This window comes from Balaenoptera borealis (genome assembly GCF_965194805.1).
Source record: "Balaenoptera borealis genome assembly, chromosome: 1".
In the NCBI taxonomy this organism is placed as follows: Eukaryota; Metazoa; Chordata; class Mammalia; order Artiodactyla; family Balaenopteridae; genus Balaenoptera; species Balaenoptera borealis.
The window spans coordinates 137,571,630-137,595,771 of NC_138860.1; the positions used below are offsets into that span (position 1 = coordinate 137,571,630).

At 36.6% G+C, this 24,142-nt stretch overlaps 1 protein-coding gene across 3 annotated transcripts in view; it reads right to left on the minus strand.

The window, feature by feature from the left end:
- PDE4B (phosphodiesterase 4B) overlaps window positions 1-24,142 on the minus strand; it is a 592,331-nt gene that overhangs the window by 373,889 nt on the left and 194,300 nt on the right. The window contains exon 1 of one of the 3 annotated variants that reach the window (XM_082357191.1): window positions 23,181-24,099. The exons of the other annotated variants lie outside the window; for them this stretch is intronic. Coding sequence (XP_082213317.1) covers window positions 23,181-23,416 — 236 coding nt within the window. The 5' untranslated portion in view covers window positions 23,417-24,099. Of the gene's footprint in view, window positions 1-23,180; window positions 24,100-24,142 lie in introns of those variants that run through there. 3 annotated transcript variants of the gene reach the window in all.

Below are 24,142 nucleotides of genomic sequence, written 5' to 3' on the forward strand. Positions count from 1 at the left end.
TTGCATGGGACATTTAAATAACTCTATGTGAACCATAAACTTATTCTAAAAATTGCTTTTTAAATAAATTAGACTTCAGTTCCTTAATTAGTGATTTCTAGGCTACCAGAAGCACTAATACATTTAGTTGTCATTTCAATAATGTCAAAATAAAATGTGCAGCAACTACTAGCCCCCATCAATGACACTGAAAGTTTGTGCCAGTTTTAACCAGGTCATCAACACTATATGTCATCACATCTGGAAGCATCTGAATGTGAAAATAAGAACTCCTACCATTAATTTAAGAATATAATTACTCCCAAAAGCAACAAAAAATGGTGTTTTCAATTTTATAGGTAGTTTCATCATTATAAAATATGAAATTATATAACTGTTACATCTTATAGCATTTTATCCTTCGATCACAATCTATATCACAAAACCTTTTCATTATTATCATACACATTTGTATTCTGCCTCAGCACACAGTGGGCTCTCAATTGATATTGGCTGGATAAATATATAGTGGAATATGCTTGATTATTCCATTTCTTCTTATGTTATCTTGTATTTCTTATCTCTCTTGTATTGTATCACTTAGCTAAGACATTTCATCTTTTATTCCTTTTAGATTCTCTTGGCATTTTTCCTCTCACTGACTGGATTACACTTGATATCACAGTTCACGATTTTACCTAAAAATTATTTGTGTAATTTATGTCTCTAATATCTATATTCTTCCCTCCACTGAAGGAGGGTACATTGAAGAGGATGATGCAGATGTTAAAGTATGACAGTCGAATAATGATGGCAAAGATAATACAGGCAATAAAATAGGAGTATGTGGAAAAACAGAAAAATAGTGTCTGGGGGACAGTAGGTGTTCAATACATATTTATTAAATAAATATAAAAGTGAATGAATGAACTCAAACTTCACTTTTTCTTTTAAACTTTCCTAACCTTTGGAACTGAATTAATTCATCCCTTTCTGCTGTTCTGTAAAATAATCACAACAATAATAGTAGTTAATAGGTACCGAGAGATTGTTATGTGTCAGACACCATTTAAAATGCCTTCAAGGTATTAACTTACTTCATTCCCACAGCAGCTCCATAGGGTAGCTACAATAAGCTCCTCATTTTATAGATAAAGATACTCAGACACAGAGAAGTTAACCTACCCCAGGTCACGCAGTCAACAATCAGTCAACAAACTGCCCACCCACAAACAGACAAGAACGCCTTGACATAAGCATTTTGTATTGTTTATCTCAGTTTCTCCAATGCCTAGTTATAGAACAGCACCTGGAATATAGCAAGTGCTTGGTAATTTTTGATAAATGAATGCATGGATATCTTAAGAGTAATGAATAATATGAACCAACCATACAATATAAAACCAATTCCTGACATACTTGCCAACTACAGGTCTCCAAAGTTGAGAGGAGCTCCCAGCCATTTTCCTATCACAGGGTATGCGCTGCCCAACCCCTTCCTCTCTTTGCCTCTGGATGAGGAAATATTAATTTGATCTCTGTTATATCACACTGCTGTCATCCTCACTTGCTTATATCATCAGCCTCACTGGCCTTATTTCTAGTTCTTAAACACGCCAAGCATGTTCCCACCTGAAAGCCTCTTCTGTTCTTTCTGATGGAAACGCTCTTTTGCCAAATTTTCTCATGGGTAGAGACTTTTAGCCAGTCAGATATCAGCTCAGTCATGATCTGCTCAATGAAGTTTCCTTGACCAAATATAAAATTACCTTAGGCAGAAGCCATGTGCTCCAGTTCAGCTTGGCAGGGAGATAAACTTTGGAATTTTAGATACAAGTCCTGGTTATTATAAAGTAACTTACTTCCAATTTATATTGTCCTTTGGGCATTTTTCTCCCAAAAGTAACTCAGAAATAAGAGGAGTAGCTGGGCCAAAACAAGCTGTAGGCCCGCCTGTAATCTTTGGCCATTATACACTCGAATAGCACCCCAAATTCTATGATTAACCCTACAAATATTCATTTGCCTCCTGACTGAAAAGGGAAAATTAATGTACGAATGAGCAAAGTCATGGTGACAGAAAGTGACAAAGAACAATCTTGAAGGGAAAAATAAAATGCAAAATAGTATTCCATTGTTAAAATCTAACTAGATATATATGAAATTTAGGTCTTTTTATAAACCACCGAGCCATAAAATTGGTCCCCTAGGCAGTCACCTCTGCAATCACCATTGTCAAGCCTTCAAATGATATAAGAGAGGATTACCCAATTTTCTGGATCCCTTTCTCACTATACACTAGGCCAGAGTGTCTCAGCCTCAGCACTAATGACATTTGAGGCCCGATAATTCCTTGTTGTAGAAGTGTGTTCTGTGCATTGTAGTATGTTTAGCAGCTTCTCTGACTGCCACTCACTAGTTACAATTAGCAACCAGCCCCCATTCCCATACCAAGATATGATGACCAAAAATATCTCTAGACATTGTTAAATGTCCCCAGGGGGATAAAATTGCCCTCAGTTGAGAACTCCAGAAATAATTCCTTCTAAATCCACCGTAGTTTGGACCAAAGTATGAGAAGAACTACAGGTTTACAACTATGTGGCTTGCATTTCACTTAAACTTGTAGCAGTCTTTTCAATAAACAATGCTGGGAAAACAAGATATTCACATGTAAAAGAATGAAGTTGGACCTTTACCTTACACCCTACACAAAAGTTAACTCAAAGTGAATCAAAGACCTAAGCATAAGAGCTATGACTATAAAACTCCTAGAAGGAAACATAGGAGAAAAGCTTTATGACTTTAGATTTGGCAATGATTTCTTAGCTATGACACCAAAAGCACAGGCAACAAAAGTAAAATTAGACTACATTAAAAAATTAAAACTTCTGTGCATCAAAAGATACACCCAACAGAGTGAAAAGGCAACCTATAAAATGGGAGAAAATATTTGCAAATCCTGTATCAGATAAGGAGTTAATATCCAGAATATAGAAAGAGTTCAACAACAACAACAAAAAACTCAATTAAAAAATGGGTAAAAGGGACTTCCCTGGTGGTAGAGTGGTTAAGAATCCACCTGCCAAAGCTGGGGACACAGGTTCAAGCCTTGGGCCGGGAAGATCCCACATGCCGTGGAGTAACTAAGCCCGTGTGCCACAATTACTGAGCCTGTGCACCACAACTACTGAGCCCGTGCACCACAACTACTGAAGCCCGCATGCCTAGAGGCCCTGCTCTGCAGCAAGAGAAGCCACCACAATGAGAAGCCTGCACATTGCAACAAAGAGTAGCCCCCCACTCGCCACAACTAGAGAAAGCTCGCACACAGCAACGAAGACCCAATAATATTTATTTATTTATCCAAAAAATAAATAAATAAAAATTTAAAAAATTAGCCCCTATTTTAAAAAAAAATGGGTAAAAGACTTGAATATACATTTCTCCAAGAAGATGTAAAAATGGCCAACAAACACATGAAAAGATGCTCAATGTCACTATTAGGTAAATGCAAATCAAAACTACAATGAGATATTAGATACATCTTATACTCAGTAGGGCAACTACTGTCAAAAAAACAGAAAATAACAAGTGTTGGCAAGGATGTGGAAAAACTGGAACACTTGTGCATTGTTGGTGGGAATGTAAAATGGTGCAGCCATTAGGGAAAACAACCACTATGATGTTTCTTCAAAGAATTAAAAATAGAATTAGCATATGATCCAGCAATTCTACTTCTGGGCATATACCTCAAAGAATTGAAAGCAGGGTCTCAAAGTGTTATTTGTATACCCATGTTCATAGCAGCATTATTCGCAATAGCCAATCAGGGGAAGCATGAGACCAAAAGGTCCATAGGTGAATGAATAGATAAAATATGGTGGTTTCCAAAGGCTGGAAGGAAGGGAGAATGGGGGGTTGTTGTTTAATGGGTATAAAATTTCAGTTTTGCAAAATGAATGTGTTCTGGAAATTGGTTGCAAAATAATATGAATGCTCTTAACACTACTGAACTATATACTTAGAAATACTTTAGACGGTAAATTTTATGTTATGTGTATTTTACCACAATTAATTTTTTAAAATTGTATCAGTAAGAAGCGATGAGTAAAACGAAGGCAAATTCTCTCAGATTTGGAAATCCAAGATGCAAAGCATCATCCTAGGAGTATCAGGGCCTTAAATATGGGTTATTATTAGATACTAGGACGCAACGGCATCTCTGAAAAAAGAGCAGCCTCTCCACTGGGTACCACTGTGATTTGCCTTTGGTTCTGCATATTTCAAAGTATGTCAACTCAGTCATTATTTCACTCATTCTTAATTAAACACTTAAGTAAATAAAAATTCATCCAGTGCCGATTATAAGTCAAGCATAGCACCGAGGGAGTAATAGTGTATAATTCAATTCTGGGGAAGCAATATTTGATTTTTGGAAATCTGCAGCTGAACACAATCATAGCAAAGTTTAGTAGTTAAGAACACAGACTCGGGCCTGACTACCTAGGTTTGAATTCTGGCTCTGCCACTTGCTAGCAGTAGTCATTTTGCTTTTTTGCCTCAGTTTCCTCATCCTTAAATTGGGGTTACTAATAATACCTTATTCATAAAGTTGCTATGAGGATTAAATGGTTTAATATTTTTGAAGCTGTTAGAACATTACCGGACATGTAATAAGGGCTACATAAGTACTCATTAAACAAATTCACAAACATGTGCTGAGCATCTAATTAAATAAAAAAGACCCTGCTAGAAGCTTGAACATTTGCTTGAACTGTGCCCTAGAACCTACTACTTAACATAGTGAAAGGGGATTCCTAGATGTTGGGTTATTTCAAGAAAATGTTCAAGTCCTCGAAAATATCCCCTCCATCTGTGATGACTGAGAACAGATTGTTTAATGAAGAGGAGGTGTGACGACTGCTAAGTTTCCTCGTACCGGACTCACAGTGTAGTTAATTCTCCTGTCCTCACAGCTTTGAACTGCACAGAAGGAAGTGGGGAGCAAGCACGTTGTCATGGTGTGCACACTATGATTGCTTTCCAAGAGAAATGCACCATTAAAATCAAATATTGTTTAAGAAAAAAAAAGCAAAGACAAAAAAATGCGAAGTTAAAAATGTTATCTACTCTATCAAAGTAGAGTCATGGATAGAATTATAATGATGCTCTCTGAGCAGGAGCCTGAGCTGCATTACAAATGTGAAATCTTTTATGAGAACCAGATGGAAACAATAAATGCCTAGAGAGTTGAGAACATGTTAAAAATGAAAATCCCAATCCAAACACAGTAACTATGTCTGATGTATGCTACTGCAGAACCAGAAAATATTTCGAACATAAACTCCTAAAAGGGTGTCTTTCATTGAAAATTAAACAACTCTTAAGAGCTCCCAACTGGTAAAAACTTGGATAAAAAATCTTGCATAGAAGTTCAAGAAACAGCACTTGGACCTGGGCAAAAAGTGACAAGACATAACTCTTGATATTTGTCACTATTACAGTAGAAAAAGGAAAACAATTATAAATTCTAGGTCTCAATTAACAATAAGTTTCTTGAGTACCTAGAAGGAAGAAGTTTTAACTACCATAACCTAGAAAATCATATATAAATTCTCTGTGTTTATATCAAAAACAAAAAATGGGTTGTCTTTCATTTTATACATCCATTCATGTTTTAGAAATATTCTAATTGTTCGACAAATAGTGTCTGTGCAGGTTTCCTCACACCCTATAATCCTGGATATTACATTATTATATCACCCTCTGCCTTGCCAATATCTCAGTAGTAAAACAGTGACCAAAATAAGTTTGTCTCATATGCAACAGAAATACAGACACCTTGGAAAAAAAAATTAAGAAATTCAGTTCAAAAGTTACTTGCCAGGGCTTCCCTGGTGGCGCAGTGGTTGAGAGTCTGCCTACCAATGCAGGGGACACGGGTTAGAGCCCTGGTCTGGGAGGATCCCACATGCCGCGGGGCAACTGGGCCCGTGGGCCACAATTGCTGAGCCTGCGCGTCTGGAGCCTGTGCTCCGCAACAAGAGAGGCCGCGGTGGTGAGAGGCCCGCGCACCGCGATGAAGCGTGGCCCCCACTTGCCGCGGCTGGAGGGGGCCCTCGCACAGAGACGAAGACCCAACACAGCCATAAATAAATAAATAAAAAGAAAAATAAATAAATAGAATAAAATAGAATTAAAACAAAACAAAAAAAAAACTGGTCTAAAAAAAAAAAAAAAAGTTACTTGCCAGACACCATGCAAGGTAAATAAGACTAAATTATTGTGGTGGTCGTTTTGAAACATATACATATATAGAATCAACATGTTGTACACTTTAATATGTGTACATATGTTGTACCATTGTATAAATGGTATATGTCAATTATACATCCATAAAACTAGAAATGAAAACAAAATAAAATAAAATCCTTTGCCAATTAAAAAAAAAAGAAAGAAATAGCACCTGGCCTCAAAGAAGTTAGTCTAATACAACATATGGTTACCAGAGGGGAAGGGTCAGTGAGGAGGGATAGTCAGGGAGTTTAGGATTGACATGTACACACTACTATACTTAAAATGGACAACCAACAAGGACCTACTGCATAGCACAAGGAACTCTACTCAATATTATGTAACAACCTAAATGGAAAAAAAAAATCTGAAAAAGAATAGATACATATATACGTATAACTGAGTCACTTTGCTGTACACCTGAAACTAACACAACATTGTTAATCAACTATACTCCAATATAAAATAAAAATTTTTTTTAAATTTAGTCTAATACAATGACCTCTAATTTTTTTTTCAACATAATGTCTTACGAATGACATTTACAATTCTGATACTCTGTCCTAAAAATACTCATGTTGCTGTTGTTGTTTTAATAGCCTGGTTGTACCATGGGGGCAAAAATGGTCATGGTAATTTAAACTTATGTGCAATTCACACTGCATTTACTCTATGAATACGCTTTTCACTCTTGCTGATTCATGACATATTAGTGACATGGGAAGAACCACTGTTCTAGTGTGAGTAAAAGAAACATACTTCCAATTAAAGAAATATACATGTATTACTGTCATATAATGCTGAAGACTGATCCAACTTTCTGCCCTTAGAAATACAGCTAAAGGACTCACCAGTTTATATGTATATGTTAAAGCAAGGAGAGAAGTTTGATTAATCTTTGACAGGCTGGTGAGGTTGATTATAATATCACATGATGCCAAGAAGTCTTGTAGGAAGAAAACAGAAGAAAGTCAATGGGGCAGAAATTTAGAAAGTCACTGAAGCATGGCGGAGGAGTAAGACAGATTGTAGAGGGCTAATCTGTGAGTGTAAATTGAAGTCCTGCATATAGGAAAAAAGAAAAATAATATCTACTCAGTGCCTATTATGCATCATATTATTTGACTCAACCTTCACAAAAATAAAGTTGATGGCATAGTGGGTATAATGGGAGGAACAGACTAGATTATTTATTTGCCTAAGATCACACAACTAGTAAACAATATAATCAGAATAAGAATTAAAGTGTTTTCATTGTAAGTTCGATATACTTTCCTTATTGCCTGTGCATCTCTCTCTCCTCTCTCTCATACTTACCTATTGTGAAATTTTAATATTTTTTTAATTTAAAAATGTATATTTGCATATAAAATTGCTTCTTTGAGGGGCAGTTACTTTTACTATTTTATCTATCACTATAATTATTTAGTAATTATTTCTCATTGCACTTTAAATTATCTGTTCACATTTCTCTCTCCTATTCAACTTGGGGGCTCAGTGCTTAAACCTGGAAGGTACGCAAACAGTCTGCCCAATTCATTTTTTATTTGTTCATTCGTTCATTCAACAAATATGTATTAACTGCCTATTATGTGCTAGCTTGTGTTATGGGTTTAGGAGATTTAGCAATGAACAAAATAGGCAAAGTCTCTGTCATTATAGAGTTTATATTCTAGTGGGAAAAGGCAGACAGTAAGACAGATGATAGGCAGAGAGAGATGATGTAAATATGGACATGAATATAGTTGTGCGTGTAGATATATACATACAGACAAAGATGTAGAGCTATACATCAGGTATGGATAAGTACTGTAAAGAAATCAGAGCAGAGTTAAGGATAGGAGGAAGGCTATTTTATATTGCTTTTGTATCGATGGTCAGGAAGATCCTCTCCAATGAGATGAATTCAAGCAATGATCTGAAAAAAGGAAGAAGGCCATACAGATATCTGGGGGATGTTGTTTTCTGACAACAAAAAAAGGCAGAGGCTTTGATAAGGGATGCTGCCTGGACTGTTTGTTTGAGGACCAGCAAGTAGATCAGTGTGTCTGGAATGGTGTGGGAAGAGAAAGGAGTTTGAGAAGTAATCGGCTGAAACCAATAGGGCCTTGCAGGTATGGCACATACATATCCAATCCACACTCTGAGTGACATGCGCTGCTCTTAAAGGATTCTGAATAGAGGAGTGGCACAATCGCTCACATGTTATACAGAATCACTGTGGCAGCTGCGTGGGGAATACATTGTAAGGAGGAAAGGGTGAAAAGCAGGAGTGTCAGGTAAGAGGTTAATTTAATAATCCAGGTCTGAGATAATGGCGACCTGGATCAGAACGGCAGCAGTGGTGGTGATGAGAAGTGGTCAGATTCTGGAGACATTGTGAAGGCAGAGCTGACAGAATTTGTTGATGCATTTGGAATGTGAAATACCAGAAAAAAGCAGGTGCCATGGAAGACTCCAAGATTTCTGGCGTGAACAATCAGAAAAATGGAATTGCATTTTACCAAGATGGAGAAGACTGGGAAACAGATAGCAACAAGGGTGGGATGTCGGGGGTGAAAATTATGACGTCAGTTCTGGACATTCTCAGTTTTAGCTGTCAAGAAGGCTGTTGGATAGATACATAGGTCTGGAGTTCACAGAAGTCTGGCTAAAGATACAAATTGGAATCATCAGTGTACAGATATTATTTAAAGTCACGAGTCTGAGATACTTGGCCTAGGGAGTGGTGTAGACAAAACAGAAAGGGAGAGAGAGAGAGAGAGAGAGAGAGAGAGAGAGCGAGAGCACATTCCTCTGGGGACATTCCAATGTTTAGAATTTGGGGAGAGGAACCAGCTGAGGAGATTGAGAAAGAACAGCCTCTGAGGAAGGAGAGAGATTATAGTATCCAGGAAGCCAAGTGAAGGCAATGTTTCAAGAAAGAAAAAGTAATCAACTGTATGATATGCTGCTGCTGGGCTAAGTAAGATGAGGATTGCTAATTGATCATTAGATGTGGCACATGGATGCCATAACCTCAGTAAGAACACTTTTAGTGGAGTTGTGAGGGGAAAACTTGATTAGAAGTTTTCAAAGAAGGACTGGAGGAGAGTAAGTGTAGAGAGACATATAGACTATTATTTTGGAGAGTTCTGCTGTAAAGGGGAACAGATATAGGGTAATAGATGGAGGGGTTCATGGGGTCAAAGAGGGCCTTTGAAAGAATAGAGCTATAGACTGATAGATGTAATCAAATAGGAAGGAAAACTGATGAGGCAGAAGACAGCAGGGACAAGTGCAAGAGCAAAGCCCTTTGAGGGTGAGAGGGGAGAGGCTGGCCTTAACCAGGTACACAGAGAAATAGGAAGGAGGGCAGGAAACATGGGCATGGAACAGGTAGGTGGTAAATTCAGTGAATGAGTGAGAGGTTTGCAAACACAACTACACGCCTGGGACATTCAGCCCATCATCTGTGTCCCAGGCCTTGAGGGGACTGGAAAATGCCCTTTCATCCTCCAAAATACTTCCCTTTGCCTCTGCTCTCTACTGTGTCAAATTCAGAGGTTAATTTGTCTGGTTTAATGTTTATTTCGCTAAAATGGAATAACACATTAAACCCCATGAGTCAATTATGCTTAAGTGCGAATGAATTTGTCAGGCCCTCACTGTGAGAAGGCTTTTAATAAGGGAACATGAGAGTATGATAACTCTGGATGTTTTCCCATAGGAGTTGGGAGTTGGGGGTTAAGAAGGGGGGTGGAGTGGATTGTGTGAAGGAGCACCGCTGAATCTGTGGACCTTGCCAATATGTACGATGTGTAACTCTAAATCAGAACACATGGGCTAATTCTTGGTTTACCACTTTGTAGCTTGGTTACCCAGCATCAGTCAGTTGACCTTCCTGAGTCTCAGTTTCCTCATCTGTAAGTAGAGGTGAGGATTAAATGATATAAGGTGTATGTGGTAGCATTTTTCTGTTATTGCCCCATTTTTTATTTAAAAAATTAAAATACTCCTATCTTGTTCCTTTCTCTCCTGGAGCATATTTTCTGCTTGCTCACACCAGCAGTCTGCTTATACCCGACCTCTTGCTGGTACATCAGATTCCCATGTACAGCTCACTATCCTTAATACTGATTAACTGCTCAAGAAAATAAGTCATCATGACAGATGCTGATTCAAGGCTCACAGACATTTGGAAAGGGGAGCACCACCGTTGCTCCGTAGACCTTTAGTTTCATAATCAGATTGACACCACTTGGTAGTCATGAGAGAGCACTATATTTTATACTTGTATACTTTTAACACTAGAATCTATCAAATAAAATGATTTCATATGCCAAATTATTATATACACTCCTTGGTTAGATAAAAGATCCTTAATGGCAAAGCATATCATGTTTGCATCATTCCACAATACACATTTGTTGATTGGAAGCAATAAAAAGTAAAAATGCAAGCCACGTATCAGAATTAATTCACTAAGCAATGTCTATCTGGTTTTCAGCCATTGAAAAAGGACTAACATACACAAATATAGTAATGCTTTAAGAAACTCTAAACATAAACATCTAAACTTCCAGAATACTAAATACTTGGCAAAAGCATTTTTAGGGTTCACATAAAATAGAAAATTCATTAATACATTTTAAAGCCAAGTCACATTTTTGAAAATCTAATATGTATAAAACTTCTTAGAAACCTTTTTTTCCTTCTGAACGTCTTTGCCAAGTTACTTTGCAGAAAACCAAAGCACTCTATAAACACTGGCATTCAATATTCATACCATAATGCATAAAGTAAGGATGGTAGAGCAGGTAATTATTAATCCCTTTTGACAAAAAAGCTACCAGCCACAGATGTATGCATATGTGCTTACTGGGCATTTGGGATGCAGCTGGCATTAAAACCCAAATCCCTTGAATCCCGAGCAAGTACTGTGTTTATAAAGATAGCTCTTTCATAATAAGATAGCTCTTTCATAATATTAGACTCTGCAAAGCTTTATTCAGATGAAGCAGTTGCTTAATTTAATCTACAGTTACCAGATAGGTTCCTAAAAATCTTATTTTTATTAATTTAGACAGAATCAGAAACTTGGCATAATTCTTTTGAAGCCCAAAAGTATTTTACTTTATTGCACTGTCGCAAAGCTTTGAGTTTATATGGATAGCCATTTATCAATGATGTACAAATTCACTTGAACAGAGCCCCTAGTCTTAAAGATATAACCTTTTACTGCCTTTCAATTGCTCAGAGACAGAATCAACCTGATCAATGATAATGTGAGAAGGAAGTCTTTGTCAAAAGAGAAGCCATAACCTTTATTTCTGTTTTCATCCTTAAATACTCTAGGAAACGACCAAGAAATACAGAGCAATTTGACTTAAATGCTGTAAAGTCATCTGGATAAAGGTGAAATACAACTTTCACTGGACTGAACATTGGTTATCTGAGCTTTCTGTTATCTTTCTGCAGGAAGCATGAAAGTGATGTTAAAGACCCATGAGGGTAGTAAGACCCAAAGGTACCATTTAGTCTAGCCCCTTTCTCCACGCTGTCTCTCCCTTAAGTGGTCCCATAGAGCAGAAACTCCTCCCTTTCTGAAAAATAAAATGTTTCTGAGGCAATGTTCATGGTATTTAATCATGTTTATTAAAATGATGTTCTTTACATACAACCCAAATACACCTGCAGCATTTTGTACTCATTAGCAATAGTTTATCATTACTTTCTGTCCTATAAACTTATCTTTCCCCTTCTTTCAGAAAACAGGTTCCAATTCTTTGTGCTTTTCAACAATTCTATTTAATTTTATAAATATCATATATGAATAGGGAAATAATTGTTTTATCTATACTTTACTGATGAGGAAGTTGAGATTCCAAAAGGTTAAATGACTATCCCTATGCTGCTCAAAAAACAAAACAAAACAAAGCCAAACAGTTTGTAAGTGGTGGCGCCAGGATGCATGTCTAGAGTCTATGACTCTAGGTCCTAAGCTCTTTTCCCATTGCCTCTCTTGAATAAACTTTCTTACATAAACAAATCACTAGGAGGTTAGATTCTACTGACTAGGGAAAACAACACAGGGACATTCTGGTACTTTGAAAAGCACATTATTTTTTTCAATTTAGTAGTAATTTATTTAAATTCACTTAGAGAAAAAGTGTTTCATCAGCATCTAGTTTCACTAATGGAGACAAGTATCAAATTCAGGAAGGTAACTGGAATTTTAAAGAATAAAGAGCATTTTACGGCCAAAGTCATTTGCAGTTGTCTCTGTGAAAAATGAGAGTGATTAAACCCCATAATGTAGAGTGATTTCTTTTTCTTTTTAAATTTTATTTTACTGTTGTAAGAACACTTAATATGGGTTTTAAGATAACGTACTATCCTATGAAACTAAGGAATATCTAAGTGGTCTAAAAAGAATGAATTTAATATGTACAACATTGCTCAATAACAACTTATTTAATTAAACCATGTCATATCAAATATTTAATTTATATTACTACATAGATATATTACAAATTGTTATATGAAATCATAAGCTCTGGATACATTTGTGAACTGATGTCTGCTGGTTACCTCTCATTGGCCAAGGGTTGTGCTAAGCATTGTACACACATTACTTCATTCAATCTTCACAGTGGCCTAATGAGATACAAGTAGTATTTTTCTAATTTTGCAGATGCAGAAAAGAGGAACTAAGGTTAAACGGTTTGCCTAAAACCTAGTATCTGGTAAAAGGTGGAGCTGGGATTCAAATGCTGTGCTCTTTGCACTGCCCAGCCTCCTAAAGTCCCATGTTGTTCTGGTAAATTTGAGCATGTTAGAGACACAACCCTGTTTTCTGGGTGAGCTCAGTCCTGGCTGAGCAGGCTGATAGGTAAGGACAAAGGCCATGGTTATCCCCAGGAAGTTAACATCTGCATGTGGATTTCAATGGTAACGTCTCAGAAGGGAGTCTGGGGCAGTTAAGACATCAGCAAGAGAGACTTGGATCCCTGAGTTTCTTTGTCCTGCCTTCCTAAACTGCTCTTCAGGAGGCCTAAATAGTTCTGATGGTGAGAGACAGGTTTCCTGTGTAAACTGCTGAGGTAATTGTGGCCCAAATAAGCCACAAAAGCACTCTCAGATTCTCTGCACTGTGACAAACAAGTCTGTGCTTATTAATTTGTGCAGAAATATAACGGGTAGCAAGGAGACATTTTGAGAAAAATGAGTTTTTGATGACACTGGAATTTTTCCAAGGCATTTGTTCACTGAATCCTATATTGGCTTTTTATATGTAGGATCCTGAAATAGACCAGGCATCTTCTTATACTTTTTTCTTTTTTTACTTTTTTTTTCCTCTCAAGCTTATTGGTGCAAGTGGATGGAATTCAAAGTGCTTTTCTTCCTGTCTCTTTCGCACAGTATATGATAACACATGGCTTTTTAAAATATGTTGGTGATAGCAGCCAAACAAGGCTATAAAGTTTCTTATTGGGGATGTAAGCTATTCACATTGGGTCTTCTGATATGCGTTTCAATATAATTTAGCTTGGTTCATTAAAATGTGATTATCACATGATAATAAATGAATGATATTTTGTTTCCTCAGTATGTAGAAGGGTCACACTGTGAATATTATAAAATTATTTCTTTACAAATGCAAGTGCACTTTGACTCTTCCAAATTAGCACATTTCATACCCAGTGATGCTTTTCAAATTATGAAAAATAATTTCTGCTTTACCAACCAAGGTTGACAATAATGTGAATGTTTGTGTATGTTTAGAGATTTGGTAAGATAATTAAACAGTAGCATCTATTATGTGACTTATAATGCATGAAGTATTCCACTAAGTACTTTAATACATTTTCTTAGGAGATAGATAGATAGAGAGTGGGATAGATAGCAAATACATTTTTTAAATTAAATTAACATTTGAAAATATTTAAACATAAGGTTATTTTCTCCACTTTGAAAATGAAGGAATTGGGGTCCAAGACAGATAAGTAACTGGTCTAAAATTTCACTAGCAAGTCAAGAGAAAATACTGAAACCCAACCTAGCTTTCTTGACTCCAGACAATGTAACATAAAACAAAGATCAACAGTAAAAGTAAAATTCAAGATAACATCAAAATTATATAATGATAGAACCCCATGTGTAGTATATTAAGAAATTATATAATATTCCATATTAATGATACAAGCTTTATAGTTTTAGAAAAAGAAATAACATCTCTTTTGGGAGGAAGAAAAAATTGAATGCTACAGACATCCATCCTCTTAGAAATGGTTTCAAGTACCTAAAACCAACAATTTATCACCAAGAAAAGTCATAAACTATTATAGATACCTCTAACCCTCCACTATGACTGCTTCAATAGTTTACTTTTTAAAATGGCCCACAAACTTATTCATAACTTGTCAGTATATTAGTCAATTATTGAGAATTAAACTCAAATTTTGATATGAGAACATATTGATGGAATGGAAATAATTAATTCTGTACTTTTAAAATACGAGGCTCTTTTTGATCCCAAACTAATACTTTCCATCTAAGTGTGCTCCCTTCAAACTAAAGAAAACATATATAAGAGTTTATATATGGAGAGAGGTACAGAGATAGAGTAAATATGTAAAAACACTAACAATCAGTAAATCTAGGTAGAGGGTGTTCATTGTACTACTATTCTTTCAACTTTCTGAAATTGTAAATCTTCACTACCAGTAACCTCTTCTTGACCCACAGATAGGTCCATCCTCCTCATTTATTCTGCTGCCATTCCTGGACATCTTAGATGCATATAATCTTAATGTTATAAATTGTCTGGAAATTTCTATGACTCTATCAAGCACAGCTACCCAGAAATTTGTTTCCCGGGACTTCCCTGGTGGCGCAGTGGTTGAGAATCTGCCTGCTAATGCAGGGGACATGGGTTCGAGCCCTGATCTGGGAAGATCCCACATGCCGTGGAGCAACTGGGCCCGTGAGCCACAGCTACTGAGCCTGTGCATCTGGAGCCTGTGCTCTGCAACAAGAGAGGCCACGATAGTGAGAGGCCCGCGCACCGCAATGAAGAGTGGCTCCCGCTTGCCACAGCTAGAGAAAGCCCTAGCATAGAAACGAAGACCCAACATAGCAATCAATCAATCAATCAATCAATCTAAAAAAAAAAAAAAAGAAAAGAAATTTGTTTCCCTATCTACTTATTTATCTCTTACATTGGTGGTTTTCAACCATCTGGAGATTACAGAATCTATGTGTGAGACTCCTCCAAATTTCTCCAAGCCTAGATTCATCCATGTTTCTTTGTTGGGACCTGGGACCAGGAAAAAGATCATCACTATCTTATTTTTTCAAGGAATTCCAAAAATGGGTCCAAGAACACTAATGTTTCACAAAATACAGTTTGAAAGCAGTTTTCCTTAAAGCCACACTACCCCTACCCCTTTATTTCCAATCAGTGTAATTTGCAGAAGTTGGAGTTGTGAGGGGTATAGGGAGGAGGAGGGGGACAAGCCGGGCCTGTCAGGGGTGCATGCCGAGTGACAAGTGTTCTCTTCCACAAAAGGTCAAGAGAAGTAGTCATTCGTATTCTCCCTCAAAGAGAAAATGTCTAAGTTCTAGCAAGAAGCAATCTGAGAAGGTCAACAAATTACTTTTATTTTTTTAACTTAAAGTACATAGTGGGATTCAAACATATCTCTGTCAAACAAATTACTAGGAGTGACAGAGGTCCCAACCTCTCAGTTCAGAAAAAAATGAGACAGCACCAAGTGAAAATTTTCACTCCTGAGGATGTCTCTTCTAGAATACAGGGTTATTAATTCACAGTTTCCTCACTCTGCAAGTCATGGACTCTTACTTCCAAGTTCCCCGGGGAAATTCTATCAAAAGCTCAGTGTCAATATTTTTTAGATGCTGCGTCAGTGGGAAAATATCGATAATTAAGCATTCTAATATATAATATGCAGATATTTTAAAGGGCAAATAACAAATATATTCCTCTGTACAACACTTCCACTGAGACAGTTAATAAGAGATATGTAGAGCTTCCCTGAGCTGAAACACCAAATGTGCTGTTTGATACATGAAGAACACCCAAATAAATAACTGTACAGTGCTACAGACAAATATTTACTTTACAGCACTACAGGCTAGGTAATATGATTTGTACACAGTGGCTTAATTAAATAGGCTACCATGTAAAACACTTAGCCTCTAGTGAGATATTGTAATTAAACCTGTATCTACAATATCATAGAACACAAAATAGAAAGCAAGTTAGAGTAGCCCTACTGGCAGAAAGGGAACACAACTATTAAGAGATGGATGAAGTAAGGATGCTTGTAGAGTATCAACCAAGCTTCCTTTTCTCCTCCTTCATAACAGGCTAAAGGGAAAGTACTATAAGAATAAAGAACAGGACATAGGAACGATATTCATTTTTTCTTTTATTTTTTCATCAAATATTTACCAAGCGCCAGCCTTTCTTTAGGTGCCTGGGATATAGTAAACAAGACAGAATCCCTGCCCTCATACAATTCAGCTGGGTTGGTATAGAGTATAAGAGAAAAACAACATAACAAAGAAGCGTGTCTTTTCCAGTAATGTATTTCCAGGTAATGATAAGACCCAAGAAGATAAATAAAGCAGAACAAGGGACAAAAAAGGGAAAGGTGCTTTTTTAGACAGAGGGGTCAGCAGAAGCCTCTCTAGCAAGTGATATTTGAGTAGAAGCCTGAATAGAAGTGAGAGAGTGAGCCATGTCAACATCTAGGGAGCTAGACTTCCAGGCAGAAGCAATACCAAGTGCAAGATCCCGGAAGTGGAAACATGCAAGGTGTTGAAGAACAGAAAGGAGGCTAACGTGGCTGGAGAATAGGAGATGAGGTCACAGGTAGCGTGGAGCCAGATAATGTAGGGCCCTGTAAACCATGGCAAGCATTTTAGATTCTTTTCTGGGAATCATTTAAATGCCTCAAGTATAATGTTTCTGACGTCTTGACAGTGACGTTAGAGAAGGAAGCACCATAAACATCCAAGTAGAAAAACTAGGAGACGACAAAAGAAGGAAGAATGGGGAAAGAAAGCAAATGGAATTTCACAAAAGGGCTTAGACTTTAGCAGTTGGGCAGCAGGCATTCCTGCTGGGCCACCTTCCGGTGTGTGTCCTGGAGGGTTGTCATCATTACTTTACAAAGCCCTTTTTCCAGTAAGTATTTTTAAAATCCAATATATTGAAGACTTGCAGACACTAAAAGGCCAGGAAAATACCATTTATAGACTTGCATTACTGAGAAAATGCTTGCTCTGATTAAAGCAATAGAATCACGCTATGAGGCATAGATTTCCACTGGCATTGAGTTCAGACTGTGGACTAAAATAATCTTTGTAAAAAACTCACCAGGATTATACACAAAACACAACACAAATCACCCCTAGTAAATGAGGACTGAGCTACTAGGTTTTCCCCAGTTGCACCCATCCTCCCAAGCACCTTCGCTAAGATTGTTTGATGCATTTGGAAGTAGTGCATCAACTAGAACTATGAACAGCATCATGCTGGAGGTGATAAATGCAAGGGATATCAAATTTACATACTTCCCTCCCAGTTTCCATAAGCCATAATTTGTTAAGTCATAAAGAATGTCATAAGCACAGTTTTCGATGTTTTGGGATATACACAATAATTAGAAGTCATTATCTCTCAAATGCACATTCTCCCTTTTCCCCCTCCTTCTAATCATCTCATCTTCCAATCCACTCTCCACAATGGAGTGCAAAACGTCGTTCCAAAGTAAAAGCTATTTATGGCAATCCCCTTCTCACAACCTTGCAGTGGCTCCCCACTGATGATGGAATAAAGCCCCAAGTTCATGACATTGGAAGCCCTAGGGTATGGCTGCAATCTATAGGCAGAGTCTGACTTCCTATCTCTCCCACCTTGCACTTTAGGCTGTAACTCCAATGAACTTTGCTCACCTTCCCCCACGCTCTGAGTCAAATCCCAACTCAGCCCCTTACTTGCCGTGTAATTTTGGGCAAATTACTTGTCGTCCCTGTGCTTCATTCATTTTCCGATAAAATGGAAGTAACAGTATATAACCCATGGGCCTTTTATAGCATAAAATAAGTGAATATATTTAAAACAATGCCAGATGCATTTTTAGTGCCAAAATAAATGTGAGCTATTATTACTGTTATTTGTTGATGGAATTTTCCTATTATTGTTTCTTTGGCCAAAAAAAAAAGAAAGAAAAATGCCCTCCTGCCCACTCTTCTCCTCAAAAACTCCTATTCATTCTACAAATGTCATCTCTTCTCCAAACCTTCCCCAACACATTGACTCACTTTCTAGCGGTATTTATTTCTTCTGCTCTTATGACAAGTTGAGTGTCATTCTTCAACAGCATTATTTATACACCATCGATTAATTATTAATGCATAAGTTTGTCTTCCGGGGGTATATGCGTTCTTTGAAGCCAAGGGCTCTATCTTTCTCATTTTGTATCTCCCAGAGTAGGGCCCAGAGCATAGTAGGCTCTCAACAAATGTTTTGTTCAATCAAATGTTGAATCAGTAAATATTTAAAGACAGATATTTCTCAAAAAAATGTCCAATACTGCTAGGAAATAATTCAAGGAAATTTAAGAATAACACAATGCACAGATTTAGTAGATTTAGCTAACAAACTAGGACTAAATTGTATAAGACAGTAAATGTGCTTAAAGGTTCAGAGAAAGGTTAAGCATATACTATTCATCACTTTCATTTTACTCTTCTCCAGTTATTCTAGCTTTGTCTTGTCAGGGGTAAGTTCCTTTAGAGTATGAACTATGCCTTTTAATACCTTTGTGGTCAAATATGAGGCACAAAAGTGCACATTTCATGAACCTTTGATAAAATGAGGAAATATTTCCAAGGTACAGGTAGAACTAAATGGGGAAAAGGAAGAAAAACCTAAGTCTCCTTTCTAATACTAACTCTGAAAGCATATTGTCCTCTGTGAAGCATATGCCATGCGCAAGCAGGGACAGACAGACAGACAGAGTGGTGCTCACCAATCCATCTGCTCTTCAAGAGCAGTGTGGTAGGCCTGGGATGTACTCAGGACCATCACCAGTAGCTTCCGTCACAGAGCATCATGCTGCTGATAATGGAGGAGAACTGATGACTGAGGTTGGAACGTGAGCAAGGGAGAGAAGGTTGACAAAGCTGGACACCATGTGGCAAGTGCCAGTCAAGAACGAGCAGGCCCCATAAGACAAGGAGGATAAGCTTATGTCTCAGGAGTTGTCACCCCTGATTTGGGGCTAGGGATCAATAATATGGCGACCTTAAGGACTGTGGCATTAATTTCCCCACTCATCAATGCTCGACATTCCACTGACACTTTGCAGTGTAGGATATGTTTTTTATCTATATTGTCTCATTTCAACTGACATGGCGTTTGGTGTCCACTTCTTGGTTTCAGAATTCAAAGAAGAGTTTAGAAATTTGGGATAATGGTACAGAGTCAAAATAATGATTAATGGAGTAGAAATACTTGGAAGAAGCTAAAGCAACTCAGAACATTTTTATATCTGCAGCGAGCAACATTGAAAAGAACACACATTTAGAGTATTCTTATCTCCCAAATGAAACTTAAATGAGATAATACATGTGAACATTCTAGTAAAGAACCTAGAGTATAGTAGGTGTTGGAATCCATGCAGATCAAATCAGCATTTTTTACTTTTCTTGCTCACAGCAGTGCTCAATTATACATGTTGAGTGAAAAAAGAAATCCTGGGACTGGTTAATAATGATCTTTATTTTCATGTAAGTTCTTATAAATTTTTTCTTTATATCCATTGAAGACCAAAAAAATTTTATATATATATATATATATATATATATATTATACATATATAATTCAATACCTGGACTATGAAGTAGTAAGACTGTGTACTAAGTGAGGTTATAGAACTGCTTTCTCCAGAGTCTTAAAAATAGGCCAGATTCCCATATGTCAAAGATGGAGTAATTGTGGTCCTGCCCAAGGGTAAAAGGAAGCAATGAGATAATCACCCAAATTCCTTCCAGATTTAGGATTGCGTAAATACTCTGATTAGTGACAACACATTGAATATTTACTATTTGTCAGAGATTTTAAAAATAATCCCAGAGTCAGTATTTCACAAGTGTTTCTTAAATCTTCTGCCATTAATCCACACTTCATAACTTGGGTTTTCAAAACCAGAACTACACATTCATCTGACCAAAATATGAAATCTACAAATAACTGAAGATAAAAAAATTGTTCAGTGGGTTTAGATATAAACTGCATCCTCTGCATTGTTTAGCTTCATCATGAAAATTACTTTAATTTCAAGGCTGGAATCAAAACAATCCAGTCTTCTTAAAAGACATCTACTGTCTACTGTAAAGTAATAACATGTTTTTGGAGACTTCTAAGTGCATATCTTGGAATTTCTAACTTAAATGCAAGGTTTGGAAAATACCAATTGTTGATCGTGAAAGAATGGTTACATTTCATCATGACAAAGAGGCAAAAATAAAGTACTTATGCTCTTATTTCCTCGTGTAAATTACATATGATGCTTAAAAAAAGGAGCACATAATTTTTAGGATTACTGAAAAAGTCATTCAAATACATATGTGTGTATTTTATGAAAAGAAATTTTCATTGAATGTTTCATGAAAATACATTTGAAAATATTAAACATGCACTCAGATAAAACAATAGAAATAAATATAAATATAGACTTAGGAGTTAAAACAAACTGTGATACAACTTTTCTAAGAAACAGAAGAAGAGGAGTGTGTGAGTTGGTAGGTAAAAACGGGTGAAAATGAATCATGGTCATAATTAAAGTTATTTTATAAGTTTGATGGTTAGTGGATTCTTTAAACCTATATTATGGTACATCATACCAAAGTCATGTGTTTTGTTTTTTAGCAATTTGCAGAAAATTTTTTTAACTTAGCTCGAAAAAGATCACTTTAATAGCATAAGTAACCTCAAATACCATTTAATTGTTCTTTGTGTAATTTGCTGCAAGAAAATTTGTATAATGCAGGAGTGAAACTGGCTCTTTAGTCATTTTAAAATTTGGGTTCTTTTGAAAAGAAAAAATTAAGTATTTATAGCTCTACCTTCCTAGCACATCAAAAATCTATTCTAAGTAAAAGAAAGGTCATGTTATTATATTCAGGAACTCTTCAATAAGGAAATATTACCAAGGTTTTATGAAGATTTACCACTATCTGAAAATCAGTTAATTAAAATTAAGTATCCTTCTTTTCAAATTATTAACCCAACTAGTAAAACATATGAGTCTATTATCTAATTATATGTTTTCTCACCTTTATTCCTTTTATGAGAACTAATTAACAATATACTCATATACCTTCTCCTATTCAGTTATACTACTTAGCAAACTATGTGCAAGTACACACACATTAGGGGTGGGGTAAATCATGAGACACAAGACTTCCTCAAATCAGTACATACTTATATATAAACCTTCTATTTATTAAATGCTACCACTGGTAGGTTTTGAAAAACTAATCACGTGGACTCTACAAATATGAGATTACAATTAAGTAAGATTTAACTCATCAAAAAGATGACCAAAAAAGTTCCCCAATAAAGCAATTATGGGAACAACAGTGCATTGTCAGAAAACAAAAATAACCATATCATTTTTAGCTAGGTAAAGTATGTATACTGGCTTTAACATGTGGTGCCCATCAAAGGCAAGTTACATATTTCCAGGGGTAACTAGAATTTGCCAATATACTGTGCAGTAGATTAGGCAGACAAACATTTCAGACGAGTAAAAAAACAGAATTCAAGTAAATATTAATTTTTGAAAACCACATATCCTCAGTTTATAATGTTGGTTGGCAATCTAGTATGCAGTCAAAATCCCTGTGCTAGAAATGTCTTTAAGAGGTAATAGCTCCCTGCACTGCTATGGTCCCTGGTAAATAAAAATTATAGGTACCCAATTTTGAAAGGTATATTAATCTGAAAGAAAATATAACCTTCAAAGAAATCTGAAAAGGTCTAGCTTTTACAATTAAAGTTTTAAAATTTCTTTTGTGCTTTTCCTTGTATTCGGTTATTATACTGGTTTAAGGAAGCTACTCTATTGTACATAACATATATATTAAAGGTGGCAGCCTCAATACAGTTTTTACAGAGGGTTCTGGAATTTACTTGGGCATTCCCAAGTAAATTGGGAATTTATTTATTATTATCTATAAATTTTATGTCGCTTCTTTACAACAAGAATCTCTTAAAGATAATAGCAATTTGAATCACAAATAAAATTAATTAACCATGTAATTTCAGAAGTGGAAACTTAGTTTTCCCTTTCCTTAAGTAGTGTAAAGATAGAGGCAATAAATCAAAACCACTAGTTTACATACTACAAAAATGGCAATGCTGTAAATTAAGTTTGACTTTATACATTGTCTCAAGAAATAAATCCAAACGAAGATTGAATCACTTATCCTTGTACCAAAAATATACTATTAAAAAACATCATCAACAACAACCTCAAGATACACACAAAAAAGTCAGCAATCACCTCAACAGAGATTAAACAAAAAACTGAATTTTTATAACTCCTTCAATACTTGGTTGCCCTCGAATTAGCTAGGTGTTTTTTTTTAAAGCAGTAATTTTAAAGACTCTCTACAGTGAGAGGCTTATTTCATCTGGAAACAGCTAGTGGCACAGTGACATTAACGCACAGAGCACTATGTATTCTTCAGCTGACCTGCTCGCCAGTCATCTCACACATGTGTTCTGTATTATGAACAAAATTCAAATGTCCTATTTGCTACATTTCTAAATCACTGTTGCTAATGAAAACCACTCCAGACACCTCCAAGTCCCATCTTACCACGTATGAGCCACAGTGAAGCGACGACGCTGCCGAATGCTTTTATTCACCAGCAACTTTCTGAAAAAGCATGGTGAGTTCCTTGGCGAACTGCGTGGAGAAATTTTAGGAGATGTAGGTCTGTTTCCCGGTAGCCTCGGAAGCTCAAGTTCTAAGTGCATTTGCTCCTTGAAAGTCTTTATGCAAACCTCAGATTCAGAAGCAGTAAGTTCTTTTGAAGAATCTTTTGCTGTCATTTCTTATATGGAGTGCTGGCTTTCACCATCCGAAACAAAAACCTCAAACATAGCAGAGACACAGCTGCAGGTTAGGAGGCTGGTAAGTCTGCAAACTGTTCCCAGTTTAATTTAGGAAGCTGTGGCTCCAGTGTAGGAGCTGCTTAGAGCAAGAGCGGCATAATCGAAGAATGGCAAGTCAGGCTGTCACAAGGAGCTTTATCAGCCTGGCTTTGCCTCTGAAAATGCGCCAAAGTGCTTCCTATGTCAGTAGCCTCCTTGTGGATGAGGTCTGTCTGCAAGCTACACACTGACACTCGCTGAATTCATTCAGCTGAATATACCAACTCATGAAATATTCATGAGGGCTTCTGATAAATCCTTTGCATGTATTTTTTTTTTTAAATCTTTTCAAACATGCTGCATCCACTAATGGATAGTAAGCAAAACCCAGTCACCTATTTTTGTTTGCACAAAGCGCAGAACCAGAGCCCATCCAGCACGTGCGATGTTTAAAGTCTTCATTCAGAATTATCTTTCTCTGTAATGCACACAACAGTAACTCCACCTACCAAATGCTTATTGGCCCAGGACTATTTAAACAACTGCACTCTGTTTCCCCCTCAACAACACCCTCCATTGCCCAGATTTTCACAACACTTGTGAACCCACTCTCATCATCAGTGAAAACATTAAATCAGGGATTGTCAAAAAGCCTAGCTAAAACAGCCCCCCAAATTCCATTTC